The sequence below is a fragment of the Hyperolius riggenbachi genome, chromosome 2, assembly GCF_040937935.1.
Source record: "Hyperolius riggenbachi isolate aHypRig1 chromosome 2, aHypRig1.pri, whole genome shotgun sequence".
In the NCBI taxonomy this organism is placed as follows: Eukaryota; Metazoa; Chordata; class Amphibia; order Anura; family Hyperoliidae; genus Hyperolius; species Hyperolius riggenbachi.
Window position 1 is genome coordinate 507,670,321 of NC_090647.1, and position 24,268 is coordinate 507,694,588.

The 24,268-nt window shown below is 45.4% G+C and overlaps 1 protein-coding gene across 1 annotated transcript in view; it reads left to right on the top strand.

Moving 5' to 3' along the window:
• The first annotated feature begins 13,529 nt into the window (after positions 1-13,529).
• The window catches only part of LOC137545257 (1,4-alpha-glucan-branching enzyme-like), a 70,102-nt gene continuing 59,363 nt past the window's right edge, over positions 13,530-24,268 (top strand). The window contains exon 1 of the mRNA XM_068266376.1: positions 13,530-13,624. Within this exon, the coding sequence (XP_068122477.1) occupies positions 13,602-13,624 (23 nt within the window). The 5' untranslated portion in view covers positions 13,530-13,601. The remainder of the gene's footprint in view (positions 13,625-24,268) is intronic.

The following is a 24,268-nucleotide window of genomic DNA, read 5'->3' on the forward strand; positions in this document are numbered from 1 at the left end:
TTTAAAGTCTTCAATATGGACAGAAAAGGCTACCACACCAGTGTAATCAATGTTGACACTTAGGCCTACATGCAATTAACTTTTTCTCCTGAGTTTTCTCCTATGAGATACTTTTTCATCTTCTCTTTACAATAACTGTTCAGCATTTTTTAATTTAAAAAGTGCCAAAAAGTAGGTGAAAAGGACTATTAAAATTATTTTGAGCATTTTCTTGCATGCTGGTGGTTGAAAGGGACTCCGAGCTCTGACTACAATGAAAATTTTAACTTACCTGGGGCTTTCCGCAGCCCAGTGCTGGTCGGGAGGTCCTACGACGTACACTCTGGTCTTCTCCCAGGGCCTGGGCAGAAATGGCTGGCCGCCGGCTCACGTCACGTCTGACGTCACTACGCCGGCCGCCTCGAGTCATCACGGCGGCCGGCGTGACAGTACGGCGCATGTGCGGTTTACACCTGAGGGTGTGGAAATTTTAAATGATTGTCGCTAAAATTTAGCATCTTAGCCGCATATCGCTGCTTTACTTTAGATAGAGTGACCAGACGTCCCGGATTGCCCGGGACGCGTCCCGGATTCGGGGTCCGATGTCCCAGGCAGCATGAGGTCCCGGGAAACGTCCCGCTTTCAGCAGCGGGACGTCCCGGCCTCGGGACTCTGGCCACTCTCTCCGCATGAACTCAGTTCATTGCCTGCAGCCCCGCTCCAGCCTCCTCTTCCGGTGTCTGTTCCGACACCAGCAGGCGAGCAGGGCTACGGCAAGATGGCTGCCGAAGCCCTGTACTGGAGACTATGCGTCTCCAGTACAGGGCTTCAGGCGCCATCTTGCCGTAGCCCTGTCAGCGCGGGAGACCAGAGCAGGAGGAACAAGACGGTCCCGGGACAGAGCAGCGCGCCAGAGGAGACTTCTGCCAGATGAGTAAATGCTTTATTTTCCAGGTGAACTTTGCCCGCATTACGTTTCTTGCCTGGTGAAATGTTTGCCCGCAGTGCGTTTCTTGCCTGGTGAAATGTTTGCCCGCAGTGCGTTTCTTGCCTGGTGAAATGTTTGCCCGCATTACGTTTCTTGCCTGGTGAAATGTTTGCCCGCATTGCGTTTCTTGCCTGGTGAAATGTTTGCCCGCAGTGCGTTTCTTGCCTGGTGAAATGTTTGCCCACATTACGTTTCTTGCCTGGTGAAATGTTTGCCCGCAGTGCGTTTCTTGCCTGGTGAAATGTTTGCCCGCAGTGCGTTTCTTGCCTGGTGAAATGTTTGCCCGCATTGCGTTTCTTGCCTGGTGAAATGTTTGCCCGCAGTGCGTTTCTTGCCTGGTGAAATGTTTGCCCGCAGTGCGTTTCTTGCCTGGTGAAATGTTTGCCCGCATTACGTTTCTTGCCTGGTGAAATGTTTGCCCGCAGTGCGTTTCTTGCCTGGTGAAATGTTTGCCCGCAGTGCGTTTCCTTTCTGGTGAAATGTTTGCCCGCATTGCGTTTCTTACCTGGTGAAATGTTTGCCCGCAGTGCGTTTCTTGCCTGGTGAAATGTTTGCCCGCAGTGCGTTTCTTGCCTGGTGAAATGTTTGCCCGCAGTGCGTTTCTTGCCTGGTGAAATGTTTGCCCGCAGTGCGTTTCTTGCCTGGTGAAATGTTTGCCCGCAGTGCGTTTCTTGCCTGGTGAAATGTTTCCCCGCATTGCGTTTCTTTTCTGGTGAAATGTTTGCCCGCATTGCGTTTATTTTGTACTGACATGTTGCCCGCATTGCGTTTATTTTGTACTGACATGTTTGCCCACATTGCGTTTATTTTGTACTGACATGCTTGCCCGCATTGCGTTTATTTTGTACTGACATGTTTGCCCGCATTGCATTTATTTTATACTGACATGTTTGCCCGCATTGCATTTATTTTATACTGACATGTTGCCCGCATTGCGGTTATTTTGTGCTGACATGTTGCCTATTGCGTCTATTTTCTGGTGTCCGGGGTAACTGTTACTGCATTTATTATTTAATGGTCATAGATGGCTATGTTTGCTGCTTTGTGGTTACGGTATACTATCCCATGATGCAAAGTCTCGTTTGTCCACATCATGGCGTAAACACTGCTTTCTTATGCCTCGCTGTTACATCATTACGTTAGCTCCGCCCATACAATGTCATGGCCACGCCCATTTTTTGCCTCGGCGCTGCGCGCTCCTCAGTCCTCCCCACTTTTCGACGCGGCGCGCGCCCCCCGCCCACCTCCCCGTCCCAGGTTGGACCAACAAAAATCTGGTCACTCTACTTTAGAGGGGTAGGGGTTAAGAGTGGGGGACTTAGGGTTAGGAATTACCAATATTTTATCACTAATTGTAGTGATATTCTACAAGCAGCAAACCTCTGCGCCCATTTTTCCAGGCACCTCTATTTCATGTATGCTTCACAGACAGCATAGCTCCCAACTGTCCCTCTTTTGGGAGCCCTGTCCCTCTTATCTCCTCATTTGTCCCTCTGTCAGGACTTTGTCCCTCTTTTTATGTATGTATGTATATACACCCTTTAAATTGATAAATCACTCATTTTAAAATGTTACTATGAAGGAGCCAGGATAGAAAGGACCAGTGTGGTTTGAATGAACAATATATTTTTCTTATGAAATCTTTATGATATGCATGACTAGGATTGTGGTGGAGGCGTGGCTTAAGTGTCCCTCTTTCTCATCTCAAGAAGTTGGGAGGTATGAGGCAGTAAACTGTTGTCCAAGATGTTTAAGGACAGGGAAGACTCGGACACACCTCGTCAAATAGACAACACATTTATTCATGCATCAAGGGCCGTTGATACAGGCATCATCAGAGTAATGCTACAGATCATTAGCACACAGCAGATTTTATAGGGTTACAAGTATGCAAAAATATACACTCCCTGGGGCTGGCCAGGATATTTGTCATTGTTACAGAAACCAGTCACAGATCAATATTCACTGCAGACATGAAACAGTTAAGTCCATATTCCTGGAATTCTCCTCCCATATGTAAATGAAAATCTCCACCCCCCAGGTAATTTACTGAGGAACTATGTGTGACCACTGAAACAAAGAAAGGGGATGCATCTGTTTTAAAATAAGCATCATTAACTGTATACCATGTCTAGCATGGTCTCCATTCCTGTAATCCATCTTGAAACCAGACTGTTTATCTGGCTGAAAATAAACAACAGGAAGTTACTTTAAATTCCAGTCATATCGATACTCAGAGTAAATACAATGTTCAGTGTTTAATCAGCATAGAGACTTCATTCAACATGGCTGAATCTTAACAAAATGTCCACCATAGTTACAAGAGAAACTTCACATCTTTATCACTCCCTCCTCTAGTTCATCCCTGTGAACTATTTATATCAAAAGTTTTTCCTTGGTCCTTTGGTGGGGGGCCCCAGCTGATATCACCGGATGGCATTGTAGTATCTTCTCCCTCCCCAGAGCCGCACCCTTAGCCAAAACTCTGAGTTGGGTGGTGCACCCTGGGAGAGCATTATTGTGTCTCTCCTCAGGGTGAGTCATACAAAGGTTCCTTGAGGTTCTCCATTGAAGCAAAGTGTCATACCAGGATGAAGAGTGCTCCTTTTTTGATGTAGAGCGATGTCTTACCAAGGATTCAGCTGATGTCACCTGTCCAGCTGGGGTTTCTTTCCTCACATCCTTGGGACCTCTTGCCACTGGTTGTAGAATAACAGGTTATATGATGACACATGAGGTAGAGTTGAAATCATGAGGTAGGTGCCACACTATGGATGACAAGTCTCTTAGGTGTCTTCTTGGTGATAAGCCAGGACCCCTTTAAGTCTTCTGAGGTAGATCTTAAGGTAGAACTAGAGGGTGATTGATGTGGTTGTTGCCTAGGTGCACAAGGAAAACACAAGAACATGTCTGCAGGACAGAGGAAAAAGTTTTTTTTTTTTTTTTTTTTTTTAAAGTCCCAGTACCAAGCCCCAGGTGTCTGTGGCCCCTTCCTCTTTTTTTTTTTTAAATAGAGCCACATCATATTTGTTCAATAATAACACATAGGGGATTACAATGCCTAATAAATCTACCCTCTCACTTCTAACAGACTCCTCCCGCCCCTAGCTCAGCAGTCTGACCGCTGGCTTCCGGTTCAAGAAGAGTCTGTATAATTATCAGTTTCATTCATACCTATGTTAACTTGTTTTCTCCATCGCTGGAGGACCCTACGATTTCCAGTCACTGGTGTCCATCCATACTATTTAACTACAAGGGATTGGGGTAAAATTACCATGATTACACAACATTTATCCATATTCGTCATCCGGGGATACCACCACTAAAACATCCCTGAGTTTCCTTTTTTATTTCTTATTTATCCTTGGGCTCAACCTCTTTATTTTACAAAACATGAATAACTGAAAAAGGTCAAACAATACGGTAAGGGCTATTAGTACCACTACTGGGTTGAGCATGAGATTCAGAAAGGCACTTGCTTTTGGACTATACCCGAATAAGCTTTCCCACCAGGACACACTAGCATCTTGCTCAAGGGCATGTGAGACCTGTAACAGTTTCTCACGATTATGCTCCAGGAGCACAGTTGCTTGCCTTTCTGAAGCTCCGAGAGTTTGTATGATCTCATCCTTTTTCCCAAAATCCAATAACCACCCTTTCAATTCTGTTCCACACCCTAAAGGAATCTTTTGTAAATGGACAGGTGTATCAGGTTTGATGTCGAGTCTCTTTTCAGGTGTTATGGGTGTTCGCCCTTCTGGCTGTGCCAGATCTATCCCTAGGACTGGGCCAATGGTGCAGTACACCCCTCGGGTCAGTGTTCTACCTTGAGTACAATTCAATGTGTACACTGCATAAGAAGTGACATTCTCCATCTGATACCAGCACCAATAACCCTGTCCCAGACATTTCATCCTGCTTGGCACCTTTTTTTGTTGTGTCCATCAAACATTATCCTTCCTTGTCCCAGCATTGCTGTCTCAAAATTCTATTTTGTTGTCCTTGACATAAGAGCACATTTTCCTTTTTCCAGTGCCCATATGTATCTACTAATCTGGGCTCCCCTTCTTCATACAGCACTAAATTTCATGGTTAACCCAGGAGTGCAAAACCCGCACCTTCAGGTAGAATAGAACCCAGGTTTACCACTGTATAAGCTTGGTATTCTTTGCCAGCAACAGGCACTAAGAAGGAAATAGTGCCTGTGAGGCTCTGACACCCATGGAACTGAGTAAGCCACCATTTTTCATGTGTCTTGCAAAATCAAGGACAGATCTTTCAGCCTGTAAATTTATAGGAAAAAGGCTAGAGTGCAGCGAGGTTATCATTAGCTTTAAATCTTGTGACAGTTCAAATTGAACCTGCGTACATGATAATGCCAACTGGACGTCTTCTGGATGTTTAAACAGACCTGCAATTAAACCCTTGAACTTCTTCTTCATTACTTCTGACAGTGATGCTGTAGCATCAATGTGGTCATGTTGTAAATTCTCCAATACATGATTTATATCTAAATGGGTTTTCACTCCCACCCCTACATGCTGAGCCACCCCTCCGAGTTTATTTCGTAGCACCTCCAAATCCATAGTGTTCAAAAGCTCCCAAACCGAGACCCCCAGCCCCTCGTACTGTACCCATCAAATCCCTTTTTACTTTATTGTGGCTATGTCCTGATTACAACCACCCTTTCAGCATGTATATTTGATTTTTGACATACACACCACACCTCCTGTCTCATGCATTCACCCTAAAGTCAGTTAGGGTTACTCTCCATCGATCTGAGTATCCACCAACATCGCCCAAGGTGCAGCCAATCCAGGAACAATTAGATCCGCCACTTTGACAGCTGGGACCTTACATGTGTCTGAACTCACCTTTGCATGGACCACAACATCCTTTTCCCATTCTACTTGAACTACAGTTACACATACTTTATCTTTTCCTTCCCATGTGTACCATCCCTTTTTATTTATCGACAGGTTGTTCACACCAGGAACTGGACTCTCCCCATATTACAACCACCCTTTATCCGACTCCTCATAGAGAGGCCAGACAAATGGTCCATATAGATCTAAGTCTAGATCTAATTCATAGCCATGAGGATCTTTCCAGTCCATGGTATGATACACTCCCCTCAATCCCTCAGACATGGTAATCCCATACATCCATTCATTTACCTTTGGTGCATCTATCCCATTGCACAGCACATCCCACCTCCAAGGGTTTGGTCCATTGAAGGAGAGAGACTGATTTGATGACCAGTACGCTGTGTCAATATTATAATGACCTTCAATGTCTGGTGTACAGGCCTCTCTCATAATTCTCACCATATACGGACGTACTGTTATACCTTCTTTAGGTGTGATGTGTTCAAATGACTTACTTTTAGCGTCTGTTTGTACATGCAATACCAGGGTGCTAAAATAGGCACCAAGTCTGACTTTTTCAGTGTCTTTATACTAGGTGACTTGTTTGACTATACTACAGTTCAGTCCAAATATAATTCTTTCTTGAGTCAAGTATGTCAGAGGGTTTACAGTTCCAATGTACTCAGGAATTTGCGTGAGTCGGAACTCCATAATCCCATCTGCTAGGTTATAACACTTATTTAACAAAGTACCTTGCACCGGTTCGGGTTGGTCATAGAATATTTTCCTATACTGTCCTGTCTCTCCAACATTATATACCATGTACATAATGTTCCAGTCGTCATACCCTCCTCTTGTCGGGTCTTCAGGATATAATTTTCCTTTGTCACCTCTTACTGGCAATGGGTCAACTGAGGTTCCATTGTTTAAGTTGTATGATAAGTCCCTCAGATCTTCACTTTCAAGTGTTTCGTCATCTATGTCATTAGGGTCTGTACTGAAAATTCCTGGTATGGTACATATGTCTACTTCAGGGTCCTCATCTCCCTCACAGTCAAGTATATTTTTGTCGTGGACATATGTCAAAAAGAAAATAATCTCAGGTCTTCCCTGCAACTTCTGTTTTAGATACTCCTGAAAAAGGGGGAATTGTTCTGCGGTACAGACTGCCACAGAGCTCATGTAGGGTATGCCATTCAGTGTCCATTACGATAGGTGGATGTATTGGTCTAGCATATTCAAAATAATGCTAAATAGTGGGACTCATTCCCTTTATACCATGTACATGCAAATACCCATGGACAAAGAGGGGGTATTTTGGCACTAATTTCCCATGTTTATACTCTATCCTGTGAAGGTGGGATGGATCCCATCCTTTTGGTTTTATTCCCCATATTTCATAAGATTTGGGTGGAACCCAAGGTTCCTGATGGTGATTTGGGACATGCTGACTATCAGTCCCTGTGGATTCACTTGACAAACGTCATAACATACAGACTAACATAAATGCCCCTGTTGGCATAGCTGCCTTAATTGTTTTCCCGTATTCCTTTGCAATGAGATGCATGGATCCACAGAACCTTCCCCTCCAATTGTCACCGAATTTAGAATCTGAAATAGAGGAGACAACTTGTCCATGCAATTTTTGTACGTGGGTAATGTAATGATTATACACACATCTCTAATTTTAAATGCATAGTTTGTCCTTTCTGTTCTCTAGTCCTGACATAACTGAAGCTGTATAAGTATCTGTGAAAGGCTGGAGGTCCAGCCCTTCAATTCAGGTCTAGGAAGTTTATACATAGAAACTGACAAGTACCTGTTGAGGGCCCTCCCATCATGGGAGGACCCCTGCCTTTGAAAGCTAATCACATCAGTCACCTGAAGAGTCAGATGAAGAGTCAGATAACTCAGCCTCCGTGTCCCTATCTGTCTGTGTTTTATAGTTAGACTGAGGTGTGTAGCTACACTGTTTGATGAAATGCCCTGGGTTTCCACACCTGTAACATACTCTCAAACCTCGCCTACGAGGTCTAGGTGGATAGACAATTTTGAGTTGGTTTGTCAAAGCGTTCGTCCAAAAATATCCCTTTTCACTGGAGTCCTGTGACACTTCCCTCGGTATAAATGTCTTGCTGACTATTTCCTTCAGGTCCCTCTCCCCGCACACCCTTGTGATAAGTCGAAACATGTTTCCCCATGTGGCCTTGTAGCACGTCTGTGTATCTATTAGTCCTTTTGCAAATTTGGCAGGGTCAGCTCGTGGGTGGGGTATGACACTCAAAAGTCCCCTTATTTCTGAGGGGGTCCAGGGTATATGGTATGGTAGTACCTGTCAGCCTGTCATGGTTATTTGACAATACTTGTTCCCTTACTGGATATATCATTTCAGCAGGGTGCTGCTGTTCCCAGTTGGGTTTAGCAGGGGCTCCTGACAGGTTAGTCTCCCTCTGTGACTCACTGGGATTATGTTGCTCCTGCGTTTGCCTTAAGGGGATTGGCTTTTGCCTGAAAGGGTTAGTATCACTTACCCAGGATGGTTGACTGCTGCCTGACTGTGGTGTAAAAGGGGCAGTATTAGGACTAAGCTGCAAAGTGCCTTGGGGTGTGCCATTTAAACTATCCAGGTCGGTTAAGTCTGTATTGTCACTGAAGGGACTAGGTGACAGTCTAGTGTCAGAGAGAGAAGGTGTCACTTCCCCTTCTTGGCTTTGACTTAGGTGTTGCTGCCAATCTGGTTCTGGCACCCTTGCCGTGGTAGTGGGCTGAGAGGGCATAGGAGTAAGCTGTGGGAAAAATCGATTTCTAATTTGAGATAGTAATGGATGATCCATGAAGGGGGAGGGCTGCATGTAGTGTGTTAAGTAGTTGCTTATATTACTAAGATGAGTAGGGATTAATTCATAAGGGGAGCAGTGAGGGATGCCCGTCATCATTGGTTGGAGGGGGTACATCCCATCATTTGGATTCAGAGCATAGTTGAGGGAAGTGTATTCTGACACTCTCCCTGTCTCATATGCAGGTGGTGATTCTTCCCTTAACTGTGCTAGGGCAGTTGGTGTACTTACTTCAGTGGTTAGCTGAGGATCTATAGTGGGATGACGCAGTTTCCCTAGCTCCCCTCTTCCCCCGTGAGCTCCTAGGCTTGCTGACTCTGGCACATCCTGTCTCTGCCTCTGATCTATGTGAAACTGTACTTCCTCTGTTTCAGTGAGGTCAATGAGAGGCTGTGTTGCAGCACTGCCTCTTGTAAGAGGTTCTGCAGCAGCTCTATGGCTCACGTCTTGTGACGCAGTTCTGTTGAATGACTCATGCAGCTCCCCGGACATGATTGCAGACCAAGCTTGGTATGCTCCCATCTCCATTACCTCCTTCTCCTCTATTTGCTCATCCTCTGACCCATACAATTGTTCAGTGCTTGCAGTTGTAGGTCTCATCTTACCTGTGACAGTTGCAGATTGTGTCACTGTCAATATGTTCACATCCTCTGATCTCCGGATGGACTCCTTCATCCATCTACTCCATGCCTCTCTCTCATTAGGACGACTCATTCTCATTCTGTGTGTGTCCCACAGATTTTCCCAAATTTGTGGCTTAAAGGTACCCTTTTTAGCAAACTTGTGGTTCGTCCACCATTCCCATTCCTCTAAATATCGTGACACCCATAGTCCATATTTATCAGACATTTCCTCTCGAGGGGTCAAATACTGTGGCTCTCCACGATTTGACTCTCGTTTCCGGGAAATTAAGTTCCTCATAATAAAGACTATGTGTTCACCCTGAATTCCACGCAATTCTCACACCAAAGGTGGCCAATCCTCTGGTTTCGAATGGGAGCAACTCAAGCAACACTCTCTGTGTTGCTTCTGTGCAATACACTTATTGACACAAGGGTCAGCCAATCCCGCCAATCTTCTAGTGACTTTCACAATAGCTTGCGATGCCTCACTTAGACCCCTTCAGCTACAGTGAAAGCTTATAAAGCTCTCACTGTGCTGCCTGGTTAGCCTGCAAGACACCAGTACCAGTGAGGTTTCACAAAGGCTCACTTGTCTGCTTGAGTGGCCTGGAAAGCAAAACCCTAAGTTCGGCTGCACTGCTCACCTGGTCGCCCAATTATGTCCAGCAGGCAGTGGTCTGGTGTGCATCACAATCCCTGTGAAGTCCCGACTACAGTCACAAAAGTCTGCAATGCCCCACTTAGATCCTCCAGCCCCAGTGAGAGCTTACAAAGCTTCCACCTTGCTGCCTGACTGGCCCGCAAGACACCAGTACCAGTGAGGACTCACAGAGCACCCACCTGTCTGTTTGAGTGGCCCGGGGAGCAGCAAAACCCCAAGTTCGGCTGCACTGCTCACCTGGTCGCTCAATTGTGTCTAGCAGGCAGTGGTCTGGTGTGCATCACAATCCCTGTGACATCCAGTAATCTATTGATCGGCAATGAATTGGATCTGGCTGAGCGGAGACTTCTCTCTCGTGGTCGGGAAGCTCCTCCCCCGGTGGACAAACCTCAAAGCCAAACCTCAAAGCCTCCTCTAAGGCAGCTTGAGTCTCATATATATCAGCCAAATCAGGACAACACAAATTCTTCCACCAGATATAACACCACTAGACTATCAGAATGATTATACTGTTAACTGTAGCAATGAGCCAATAAATCAGTGTCTCACAATCCCTCTCAGGGCAAATAACAGCACCCTATGAGAAATTTACATTTATTTGATCAGGATAAGACCTTTTGAGCATGCGGTCACTCCCTCACTCATCCAGGGGTGTGCACAGGCTATACTGTCTCAGATATGTAAGCCATCAGAGTCATCTGAACACTTAGAACCCTCAGGTAGTGGATCCAACCTCTCCACTAACTGAGGGATTGGATAATTAATTCCAGATCCTCAGAATTGTCTGATTATTCTGAGTTGTCTAGTCCCTGCCCCACCCTCTCTTAATAGTTGAGGGATTGGGAGGTCCCAGGGGGCGACTAATTTTGACAGAAAAATATAATGCTGAGCGACTATTTCAGGCTTTGTCTGGTATTCAAGACCCAATTCTGCACACTCCCAGGGTGTTGACTATAAGGGGAATTGAGTGCTGCCTGGGAGGCGTGGCACATAGGGCCTTATTACAATTGGCCTGTATCTGTCTAGAGAGATATTGGGGGTGCCGCAGGTCACTCTCCTCCTGATCAAATATTCAACTATACTGGGTACTTTTTCCAATGATATGAGACACTCTGGGCACACTCTAAAGTGTTTGTAGAGGTTAGTACAAAAACAGCATAGTTCAGGCAAGTTTAGTTTTCTCCCTTCCACACGCCAATTAAGTAGGCCCCACTGATGAGCCCCACTATACTTTATGTAGTGTGACGTAATTTAATGTGTATTCCACCTTGGTGTTTGTTGGGAAGGAGAAAACAGTTGCCTACACATATAAGAGAACACTTAGTCAAATACAGTTATCTCTGAGCTGCACACATTAGGTACCTTGCAGACAATAAAACACCATTACACATCACCATAAGTTTAAACATATGTTCAATCTCCCTGCTACAAGTATCCCATCCAACGTTATGTTGTCTCAGGGGAGAGCCAGCCTACAAGTTCTCTGCTTTGAAGGAAGCGAATCTCCCCTCTGTCTATGAATTATGACCACGGTCTATAGATTTTCAACCTGTGGTTTCCTTCTGAAAACTTTCTCCACAGTGTGTATCCTGTGTGATAACTGTGTGTTGCAGCACCACAGGGCTATGCACACAATAGTATGCTGACTCACAGAGTTTATAATCTAGATTGGCTCTCCTCTGTCGACCCCCAATACTCAAGATACCAACATAGAATGTTCTCTTCAGAAATATGACATTACTCAGCATGAATCCACATATCATATACTATTGTAATGAATTCTAGTTACTCACACAACACTATACTCCATACAATAGCAACTAAGTCAGATTCCATGCACTAAGTTAATCACAGCAGACAGACGGCATGAATAACACATGTTAAATCTCAAGCACCAAGTTAATCAGAAGAAAGAGACGGTATGCATACAGGGTACAGAGTAAGAAATAGAAGATGACATACCACATATCAGGAGACCGTTGTCATGGGAGATCCTCACGGAAACCCTGCTGAGCGGAGTAGGGTTGCAACCAGCAGGGAGGTGCAAATATCAAGTAGGTGATCAAGTCTCACCTGGTACAGCGCTGTTTAAGGATTTAATATCTGGACCTCTCCACGGCTGTTTCTCCAAGGTTCCGCTCCTCAAGATGTCCAGGGTCCCTCCAGAGGTGTGCCACAAAGTCAATCGTTCAATGCCCGCGTTTCTCCACCAAAACTGTCCAAGATGTTTAAGGACAGGGAAGACTCGGACACACCTCGTCAAATAGACAACACATTTATTCATGCATCAAGGGCCGTTGATACAGGCATCATCAGAGTAATGCTACAGATCATTAGCACACAGCAGATTTTATAGGGTTACAAGTATGCAAAAATATACACTCCCTGGGGCTGGCCAGGATATTTGTCATTGTTACAGAAACCAGTCACAGATCAATATTCACTGCAGACATGAAACAGTTAAGTCCATATTCCTGGAATTCTCCTCCCATATGTAAATGAAAATCTCCACCCCCCAGGTAATTTACTGAGGAACTATGTGTGACCACTGAAACAAAGAAAGGGGATGCATCTGTTTTAAAATAAGCATCATTAACTGTATACAGGGACGGATCTAGACCAAGCTGCCCCAACTTGCGCCTGGGGCAAGGTCAGGTTTTGGCGCCTAAACTGCCATTCCCTATCCACATTTTGCCGCCTTTTTAAGAATTCAGCAAACTGCGCCTGGGGCAAGAGACCCGCTTGCACCCCCCTAGATCCGTCCCTGACTGTATACCATGTCTAGCATGGTCTCCATTCCTGTAATCCATCTTGAAACCAGACTGTTTATCTGGCTGAAAATAAACAACAGGAAGTTACTTTAAATTCCAGTCATATCGATACTCAGAGTAAATACAATGTTCAGTGTTTAATCAGCATAGAGACTTCATTCAACATGGCTGAATCTTAACAAAATGTCCACCATAGTTACAAGAGAAACTTCACATCTTTATCACTGTCAAGATCAAGGTCATGACACCACACTGACACTGGAGGGAGGGGGGGGGGGTTCTTCACAATATCAGCCACACAGACTCTGTGATGATCTGTTTGAGGAAAAGTAAATATTTCCTATAGGCAAAGGGGATATCAGCTACTGATTGGGATGAAGTTCTATCCTTGGTCCAGTTTACACTACAGTTACACTTTTTCTAAAGCCCAACACCCCACCCCTATGGACACACAATGTATTTTGGGGAAAACAATCCTCATCTTTCCCCACAACCAGAACCAGCAGAGGGGCCCTGGGGTCACCATGCACCAAACTGACAAGTCCTGGAAATAATGATAAAACAGCAATATAAGAAACAGAAGAAAGCAAGTGGCAGCCCAGCACAGAGCACAGCGCACACAGCATGCACGGAATACACACAGCACACGCACGCCGCACGTGAGGACCCTGCCCACTCCCCCATTGGCCAGTACTAGAGCGAGTTAGCACGTCACCGCAGGCAGCGTATTCCAAGCATCAGGGTTGTTTGAGAGTCGCAGGCGCTGATTGGTGGGATCGTCGTCACGTGTCAGGAAGAGCGGCGCTGAGTGAAGAAGAAGTGAGTGCAAGTGACAGGCAGGCAGCACTGGAGAGCGCTGTACACACTGATGTGAATGGAGGACAGAAGGGACACAGGGTGAGAGCTCTGCACTGACACCGCACTTCTGCAGCTGACAGCTTCCATCACTCCCTGCACGTATTGCCCTGGCCGGTCACTGATGTCCTAGGGAGGCTCAAGCATTCCAGGCAGAGGTGAACCTGCTCGGCTCTCTGATCCTTTACATACGTACACATGAGAATAGTGATAGTGTACTCTTACTAACTGCACCTATAGGGATAAAGGGTCCTGTATATATTGCTGTTATGTAGTGTTGTTAGGCTTCCCTTGACCCATTCATTATACCAGATTCCCTATTGGTTACTCTAATCACTCCCACTTTTTTTTTTTTGTCAAAGGGCAACCGAAGTGAGAAGACTATGGAGGCTGCCATGTTTATTTCCTTTTAAACAATACCTGTTGCCTGGCAGCGCTGCTAGTCTGCTTGGCTGCAGAAGTGTTTGAATAACACCAGAACGGAGCAGAGCTTTTCAGCGCTGCTAGATTTGGGTGCAGCCGGCGCCACCATAGACTATAAAGGGAATCACATCTACAGCGGCGCTCAGTGAGTAACGTTGGCTATGTCAGAAGACGGAGCTGAAGTTGCTTAAAAAACACAATAATTCGGCCTCCAACAATCGCTGGAAGCCAAATTATGTCATCCCCCAACTATCCATGGCGACCTGGAGGGGGAATAGTAATTAACACAGTCATATACTGGCTGTATCCTGCGCCAAAGTCTACCGACGCCGATTTCGATTGTTACAGAAGGTTACACGATGGTAAACGACGGTTGCGGGACACTGTCCATTCAGAGGAATGGACAGCTGCCTGTACGTACGCTTGAGCAAACGCTGCGTTGCAATCCTAATTTTCCCAGTCATCTGCCCACAGTCATGCTGTGCCCATGGCATCTGTCCGAGTCCCTCCGGCAAGCAGCAGCGACCCCCTGGAAAGCTGGACGGCCACACGCCTCCTTACTGTGCTTTTGCATCCAGAAGCGTTCTGCGCATGCGCTGTATGCAAAAATGGCTACTGCCTATGAGCAAAATGCTCCCGGCTGCAGAAGCGGGATCACAGTGCGCACGGGTCAGGGCCACGCAAGCGCAGCAGCCACTGGCCAGCTGTGCAGGTGCTGCCGCTGCTCGATGGAGGGACTTGAAAGTGTGGCGCAAGCACAAGGTTGACAACAGGGCTGCAAGAAGCATCAGGTAAGGCCCGGTTCACACTTGCGTTATTTTGCGGACCGCAAAGTCTGCAAACGGAACGGACGATTAAGGGTCCATTGTCAATCAATGGACCTGTGCACACTCGTCCGTTCCTCCGGATGCGGTCTGCGGTCCGGAATTTTCCAAGATGCTCCAATTTTCCGGATCGGTCCTCCGTCCACCGCCGCCGGACCGGATCCGGACAAAAAATCCAGCACAATAGCAACTGAGGGGAAACTGAAGTGAACAACACACTTTCGGATGTAAGCCGGACGTCCTACCCCACTTCCTGTGGAGTTCTCTATGGTACAGGCGGCCATGTGGTTGTACCCAGCGCCGGACAGCCTCCAGCCTCTCCACAGCCACCCCAGAACACAGCGGCGGACAGGGAAGGACCCAACCATCCAGACGCAGGGCCCTGCGGGACGAGGAGGATGATCTCCGCACAGCAGGCTCACCCCAAGAAGGACTCCAGCGCTTTTCCAGACCTTCCAGGCCCCTCTTTGGAAACGAATCCATGACGCTTGAAGAACGGAAGAAGATCCGGATGAAAACTGAACGTGACCTGACCGGATCCTGATGGCCTCCTGATGGTGACCGGATGTTCTCAGAACCGACCCGTGCCACCGGTAGAGTTGGGCGAACAGTTTGGCTGTGTTAGCCGAACTGCAGCCTAACTGTTCGGCTGCCCAACCTGTCATTTTGCTGTGGCTCTTACTACTTCCGGGTCGCAATGACCCGGAGTAGTACGTCTGCGCTGGCCCGGCGGAGCGCGTCCTAGATCGCGCTGCCGGGCACTCTGCGCATGTGTGTGACGTCATGAGTGACGTCACACACATGCGCAGAGAGTGCCCGGCAATGGGAGCGCGATCTAGGATGCGCTCCGCCGGGCCAGCGCAGACGTACTACTCCGGGTCACTGCGCCCCGGAAGTAGTAAGAGCCACAGCAAAATGACAGGTTGGGCAGCCGAACAGTTCGGCTGCAGTTCGGCTAACACAGCCGAACTGTTCGCCCAACTCTAGCCACCGGTAAGTATTTCATCAAAACGCAAGTGTGAACCGGGCCTAAGTGACTTATTTATTTATTTTGACTTAAATGACATCCGAGGTGAAAATAAAGTAATGAGATAATCAATTGTATCTATCCTCCATCTCCTAAAAATGACATATATATATATATATATATATATATATATATATATATATATATATATATATATATATATATATATATATATATATATATATATATATATATATATATATATATATATATATATCACAGTTTTATTTTATATTAAAATCTAGTTTCTAATTTTTATGGTATTATTGTCTCTGCTTAATGATTCCTTCATTGCAGTATGCCGGAGCTTAAATCTCTGACCTATTAACCCTTTTTATCTCTTTCCTGCTCTCAAGCCATTTACTGACAGGAAAGTGTTTTATGGCTGTAATTATCAGTGAGGACTATGCTATAACCTGACCTGGACAGAAACTGTCACTTGCATACCTGATGTTCAACTCTTTCAGGTAGCGAAAGAAAAAAGGAATACAGCATAGTTATTTGTGTGCTTGGCACTGGGCACACACATGTCTATCTCACATGTCACCTCGTTTGTCCTGCAAGTAACCCTTTAACTGATCCTGGACACAACAGGTTGCTTCCAGGCTTGATTACCCCCACGATTCCGTGTCCCTCTGCGGGGAGTGAAAAAAAAAAAAGCTGCATTGACGTCTAAGGGAGTCCCGATCCACCCCTCAGCGCTGCCTGGCACTGATTGGCCAGGCAGAGCACGGGGTCTGGGGGGGGGCGGTGCGGATCGGCAGCTAATCTGCGGGTGGCAGCGGCGATCGGGCAGTACACGCAGCTAGCAAAGTGCTAGCTGCGTGTACCAAAAAAAAATAATTATGCGAATCGGCCCAGCAGGGCCTGAGAAATCCTCCTGCGTGGCATAGCCCCGCCAGGAAGGTTAAAGATTTTTACTTACCGGGGTTTCCTCCAGCCCCATAAGCAGGGATGCGCCCCTTACCGTCCTACTGAGTGCCTCCGTTAAGTGGTCATCAGGTTCGGTGTTCAGCTCAGTGACTTCAGCAGGGGGCTTTCTGAAGACCCTGGCTGACGTCACTGAGTCAGACTGGGCCCGACTGAGCCAAATACTGGGAGCTGATAGCGGCTTAATGGAGGCACACGGGAGGACAGCGAGGGGCGCATCCATATGCATATGGGGCTGGAGGAAGCCTTGCGTAAGTAAAGATCTGTAACAGCCTTGGTCTCTGGGTCATTTTAAAGTACCAATGAACTGGGGTGAAATCATTTAAATAAAGCCCATGGTGGGCTACATTACCTTTTAAGCAAGTGTCCCTTTCTTGTTCTTTTTCATCCTCCCTCATCAAGGCTGTTTATAACACTAAACTTAAAACTTGCATCTCTATATACCCCTGTCCAGCTACCACTTTGTTTCACATCTCCCCTTCTCTACCAAAGTACTTGTTCTTGCAGAATTAGTTCATGAGTTCTTTTTTTAAACTCTTGTTGATGCATTTAGTACTGTCTTTCCCTCCGATCACTCCTCAGAAATCACCCCTACTAAAGTGACCAATTATCACCTAACAATTAAATCTAAAGTATTATCCTTTGTGATTTCTCCTCCAGATTTATTACTGTTGACCGCTCCTCCAAACCTCGTTTGGTATAAAGGGCATCTCTCTTTCTTGGATTTTTCTACCTCGTTAGAAGGTATCTTACATTTTTATTTTATTTGTGCTACAGCTCTCTTACACATATATATTTCTGGGAGTACCCCAGGAATCTGTCTGCGGTTTCCTACTTTTCTCACATTTATACGTATGGTCTTGGAAAAGTAATTACTCTATTTTCTGCTGTGTAAGAAGCTCCGAAATATAAAACGCACCCAGGTTTAGAGAGAAAAAAACAGGGAAAAAATATATATTCTAAACCTGGTGCGTCCCATGTTCTAGGGGCATGTTCTCCCCTGAATGGTGTCATCCTGTGTCCCCCATGTCTCCTGTATCTGTTTTTCCTGTATTCCCCATGCGTCCTGCATGTCTCCTCCTGTGTCCCCCATATCTCCCCATGTCTCCCTGTGTCCTGGGATTGCAGACCTCCATCTCCTCTGTGCAGCTGGCTCTAGTGATGGGCTTCTAATGATGTGTATGGTCAGATGATTGTATGTGTGTTATGGGACAATAAAGGTTTACACTGTTCCTGCATAATACTGTGCGCAGATCCGTACTTTTACTTTGTGGATTACTATTACCGAGGATCCTGCACCAGCACCCGCTGGAAGAAGGTGTGTAGTTCTTTCATTTCTCAGGGCTTCTAATGATATCATTAGAAGCCCATCACCAGAGGAAGCCAGACAGAGGTCTGCAATCCCTGCGGGCATGGCGGATAGGTAAGCCGGCTGACGCTGCACACACAAGGAGTCAAGAGACACGCAGGGGAGGTGGCACGCGGGGGAGCGTGTACCCACAGGCAGGGATATCCCCGATGAGGTGGCGGGCATTCGTAAGTCAGGGATTCCCTGCCTTTGCCGTATAACTCAGGGACTTGCCTGCCTTTGCCATATAAATCAGGGACTTTTTCTCCCAATTTTTAGGGGAGAAAAAATGTCTTATACGGCCGGAAAATATGGTAATTCATTCAGGATCCAATACCACTTATTAAAGAGACACTGAAGCGAAAAAAAAAATTATGATCTAATTAATTGGTTGCGTAGTACGGATAATCACTAGAACATTAGTAGCAAAGAAAATAGTCTCATATTTTTATTTTCAGTGATATATAAAAAAAAACAAAAAAAAAAAACAACTATAACATTGCATCATTCTCTAATATTTGCAGTTTACACACTACTCAGCATTCTAAATGATTTTACAGAGCAGGCCAGTGAACTTTTGAACTGTTCTCTGCAGGAAAAAAACAATACAGTGACTGACACTTGAGATAATAAGCTTCAGAAGACAAAGCTGTCTGCGACTTTGAAAGTCGTGGAGCTCAATGGCTCTTTTTGCATAGATAACTGAAATTTGTTAACTCTTCCTGTACTGGAAACAATATTAGATTTAGGTCTCTGCTCCCAATGTTTTATTTCTTAGCTGTACTACACATACAAATCATTATCATAATTTTTTATTTTTTTTTTCGTTTCAGTGTCTCTTTAGGATGATACACAACTGTACCCCTGATCTTCAGTCCTTAATTCTTAATTGTTATAGAAAGCAGGGCTGTGGAGTCGGTACAAAAATACTCTGACTCCTCAGGTTAGGATTCCTCCGACTTCTAAATTGCATATTACAATTTTGTTGATTTGAAAGTATGTAGCATGAAATGCATCTCTTAACTGCTAACGCTTAGGAATTTTAAAATACAACTGAAGTGAGAGGGATATGGAGGCTGTCATATTTATTCCCTTTTAAACAATACCAGTTACCTGGCTAGCCGGCTGATCTTCTGCCTCTAATACTTTGTCATAGACTAAAACTAGTCCTTGGTAAGAGTACTTGTAGAAGGTACAGACAGCAACAAAGAACATCTATCAGGCCCTAGGCAATCTAACTGTGGGTACATGTAAGAGTGATGTGCAGGTACTCTGCAGGGGAATGAAGGGATTCTTCCTCTATTAAGAGGGAGGGGAGACACCGAGAGCCCAATTTAGTTCAGTATGCTCTGTAAAGGATGAGTAATGGAAAGTAACGTATAGTTTTATACTCACAAGATTGGGTTACCGCGTCAGGTAACCACTAGATCGGCAGGTGGGGAGTATTAGACCTGTCCCCACTCAGGGTTAAAAGATGCTTTCTGTAGATGGGGAAAAAAAGGGAACCAAATCCCCCTCCACCAGGGGTGGACACACTTATTATTATACAGTTGTACAGAGGCGCCAGAAGTGTAAAATTAGATTATAAAGCTTTTTTAAAAGAGAACAATGGGGGGTATTTCTGGTGGACTTGCCTCCCCATGAAGACCCATAGATTGGTGCTTATTTCAACACAATAGCGATTTATTTACATACTCCAATTAAATGCAACACGTTTCGTGGGCACATCCCGCTTCATCAGGCTATAAAGGTGGAGTACAATGGACTGTGGACAAAGAAATAAAAACAATTTTGACTGAGCTCATATAGTGGTATTTTACATGATGATCTATTACACTTTCTTCAGGTACAATCTGAACCAGGTTTATGGGTGATAGACACCTCTGTGTTCAATGTGCTCAACATGCTCAGTGGATTCCCTGCACCTTTGGGGAGAGTGCATATGTAGAGTATAGTACTACTGTGCAACAAAGTAAACCTGAAAAAGATGAAATGAAAGTTTTATACATACCTGGGGCTTCCTCCAGCCCCCTTCAGGCTAATCGGTCCCTCGGTGTCCTCCTCAGCCACCTGCATCTTCTGCTATGAGTCCAGGTACTTGAGCTAGTCTGGCATAGTGCGCATGCACACACTCTGCCGCCAGGAGCGTACTACACCTGCACAGCACTATTGCGCAGGTGCAGAATTCTCCTGGCTGTGAGAGCGGCACATGGCCAGACTGTGCTGACTGGCTGAATTACTGGGACTCAGAGCAGAAGATCCAGGTGGTGGCGGAGAACAGCGAGGGACTGATTAGCCTGAAGGGGGCTGGAAGAAGCCCCAGGTATGTATAACCCTTTTCTTTTCATCTGTCTCAGGTACCCTTTGATTCATAATCACCAAACCAAATTTTAACAACATATCAAATTATTTGATTTCATGAGCAAAGGGAGTGCATAAATTTGCATAAACCAGCATCGGCGCAGAATTATTTCCATCTCATTGACCATCTCTATTAGTGACACAGCTACACATCAGGCTTTATACTTACAGCATAGATGTTATTTAGTATACATAAAAGATTCCTGTGTACACATCATATATATATATATATATATATATAGTCACAGAGATGTGTATCTGACTTTAAAAATACAGGGACTGCTTTATTGAAGCAGCACAAGTAACTAATTTTGATTGGTTTGTTTCATTTTTGTGGACTAAGCACTGCTATTACTGTATGTATAAATTATTTGTGATGACTATTATCTGATATAGGTAGAAAAAAACGTTTTGTAAAAAATACCTTTTAATGGCTAACAGAGTTAAATGATGCAAGCTTTCTGTGATCTAGTCCCCTTCTTCAGGCATATTTCCAGATGTAAGCTGAAGTAAAACACTGATGCAGATAAATGGTAAACACGAAGATGACAGTTGTGCTGGTTACTGTTTATCCGTTAGGTGTCAGGTGATCAGCAGGCTGGAGCCAGTGAGTTAGTGCAACCATACATGAAATCTAGCAGGTTTCTGAAGATCATGAAGCCAAATCAATCATGTTACATAAGGTGTCATGAATCCTGTTACACAATTTAAACCTTCTGTTAATGTCTTGAACATTTTCATAAATTTGTACTCAGAAATTTTTCTTGATTGATCATTTTTGAAGTTACCCTTAAGAACAAGTACTTTTAGATCTTGTATGCTGTGTCCTGGTTCACAGAAGTGTTGGCCCACTGGTGTGTCCATTTTACCTTCATTGATTTTAAAGCGGTGATGGTTCATTCTTGTGCGCATGCGGAATCGCACCTGCATGCGATTTCGTCTGCGGGGAATCAGCGGCAATTCCGCACAAGTGGAAACAGGCTTTTATAGTCAGCTCGTTAACTCTATAAGCATTGACTGTTTTATAACTTTGCAGCATCTACAAATCTTCAGCTGATTATTCTGCTTATTTTTTCCTCTTTACCTCTAATACACGAGGCATGAGCTGGTCTAGTGTTGTTTGGTCAGAGGGTAATGGTACATGTGCTTGCCTCGTGGTTAAGGGACATCTGAGGTTAATATTATTGGTTTTGGAATGTTAACCTGCTTCTGTGCAAGTCTGCTTTACTTAACATGGCAAAATAATACGTCCAAAGTGCAAGAGAGTATTATCTTTAATTGGAATAACGGTGGATTTAAAGAAAGCCTGTCCTGAGAGATTTTGAAAGCTTCCCCTTCTGATCTGTTTCTAGAAAAAAGCTAATCGCCTGACTTTATAATGCTTCACCCTTAGAGCCTAATTACATTTTATTTTACTCCTGCCCAATACTGATCCAGGCCCCTCTGCATCAATAACCTGTTATACTCACACACACTCCAACATTTACCTTATGCTGGGGCATTTCAAGGTACTCTGTAAGAATCCAGCTGGGCCATCGCAGTTGTCTTGTCTCTCCTTGTTACTTCTAAGAGGGCAGGGAAGTCGCACGTGTGCCAAAAATCATCCCCCTCCTTTCTCCCCTGCTTGATGTTTCAACCTGAGGTGAAAGGTATATGGAGGCTGCTCTATTTATTTCCTTTTAAAAGGACCCTGCGGGACACCAGGCCGCTACGCGTCATTGCGCCTGCCTGACAGTCCTGTGCATGTGCAGTTCAGCGTTAGAAAACTGCGCATGCGCAGGACTGTTACTGATCTGCATGTCTCTCTCACTCTCTCAGTGGTTATCAAAGGCGCGCCCATATCCTATTCACCTTAATGCAAGGCACTGTGTATTGACCTGAGGAAGCGGGCTAGTTTCCGTGAAACGCGTTGTCTGTTTTGTGTTTTGAATAAATAATTTTCCAGTACTACTGGTATTTTTGTCATCAGGAGTGTGTATGTACAGGATCTTCTCAAAAAATTAGCATACTGTGATAAAGTTCATTATTTTCTGTAATGTACTGATAAACATTAGACTTTCATATATTTTAGATTCAAATACACACAACTGAAGTAGTTCAAGCCTTTTATTGTTTTAATATTGATGATTTTGGCATACAGCTCATGAAAACCCAAAATTCCTAACTCAAAAAATTAGCATATTTCATCCGACCAATAAAAGAAAAGTGTTTTTAACCTCCCTGGCGGTTTATTTATTTTGCCAGGGAGGCTGCAATGTGGTTTTTTTTAAATTAAAAAAAAAAATATTTCATGCAGCCAACTGAAAGTTGGCTGCATGAAAGCCCACTAGAGGGCGCTCCGGAAGCGTACTTTCGATCGCCTCCGGCAATCGAAAGTAACAAGATAGGCCGCTCATTGCGGCCTATCTTGTTTCGCTTTCCTCGTCGCCATGGCGACGAGCGGAGTGACGTTATGGACGTCAGTCGACGTCCTGACGTCAGAGCCGCCCGATCCAGCCCCTAGCGCCGGCCGGAACTGTTTGTTCCGGCTGCGCTGGGCTCGGGCGGCTGGGGGGACCCTCTTTCGCCGCTGCACGCGGCGGATCGCCGCGGAGCGGCGGCGATCGGGCAGCACACGCGGCTGGCAAAGTGCCAGCTGCGTGTGCTGCTTTTTTCAGAAACAAAATCGGCCCAGCAGGGCCTGAGCGGCGACCTCCGGCGGCATACCCCGAGCTCAGCTCGGGATTACCGCCAAGGAGGTTAAAACAAAAAAAGTCAACCTTGAAATAATTATGTTTAGTTATGCACTCAATACTTGGTCGGGAATCCTTTTGCAGAAATGACTGCTTCAATGCGGCGTGGCATGGAGGCAATCAGCCTGTGGCACTGCTCAGGAGTTATGGAGGCCCAGGATGCTTCGATAGCGGATTTAAGCTCATCAAGAGTGTTGGGTCTTGCGTCTCTCACCTTTCTCTTCACAATATCCCACAGATTCTCTATGGGATTCAGGTCAGGAGAGTTGGCAGGCCAATTGAGCACAGTAATACCATGGTCAGTAAACCATTTACCAGTGGTTTTGGCACTGTGAGCAGGTGCCAGGTCGTGCTGAAAAATGAAATCTTCATCTCCATAAAGCTTTTCAGCAGATGCAAGCATGAACCCACTTTTGAACCAGAAACAGCGGCAGAAGCGCCTGACCTGGGCTTCAGAGAAGCAGCACTGGACTGTTGCTCAGTGGTCTAAAGTACTTTTTTCGGATGAAAGCAACTTTTACATGTCATTTGGAAATCAAGGTGCCAGAGTCTGGAGGAAGACAGTGGAGATGGAAATGCCAAAATGCCTGAAGTCCAGTGTCAAGTACCCACAGTCAGTGATGGTCTGGGGTGCCATGTCAGCTGCTGGTGTTGATCCACTGTGTTTTATCAAGGGCAGGGTCAATGCAGCTAGCTATCAGGAGATTTTAGAGCACTTCATGCATCCATCAGCTGAAAAGCTTTATAGAGATGAAGATTTCATTTTTCAGCACAACCTGACACCTGCTCACAGTGCCAAAACCACTGGTAAATGGTTTACTGACCATGGTATGACTGTGCTCAATTGGCCTGCCAACTCTCGTGACCTGAACCCCATAGAGAATCTGTGGGATATTGTGAAGAGAAAGTTGAGAGAGGCAAGACCCAACACTCTGGATGAGCTTAAGGCCACTATCGAAGCATCTTGGGCCTCCACAACACCTGAGCAGTGCCACAGGCTGATTGCCTCCATGCCACGCCACATTGAAGCAGTCATTTCTG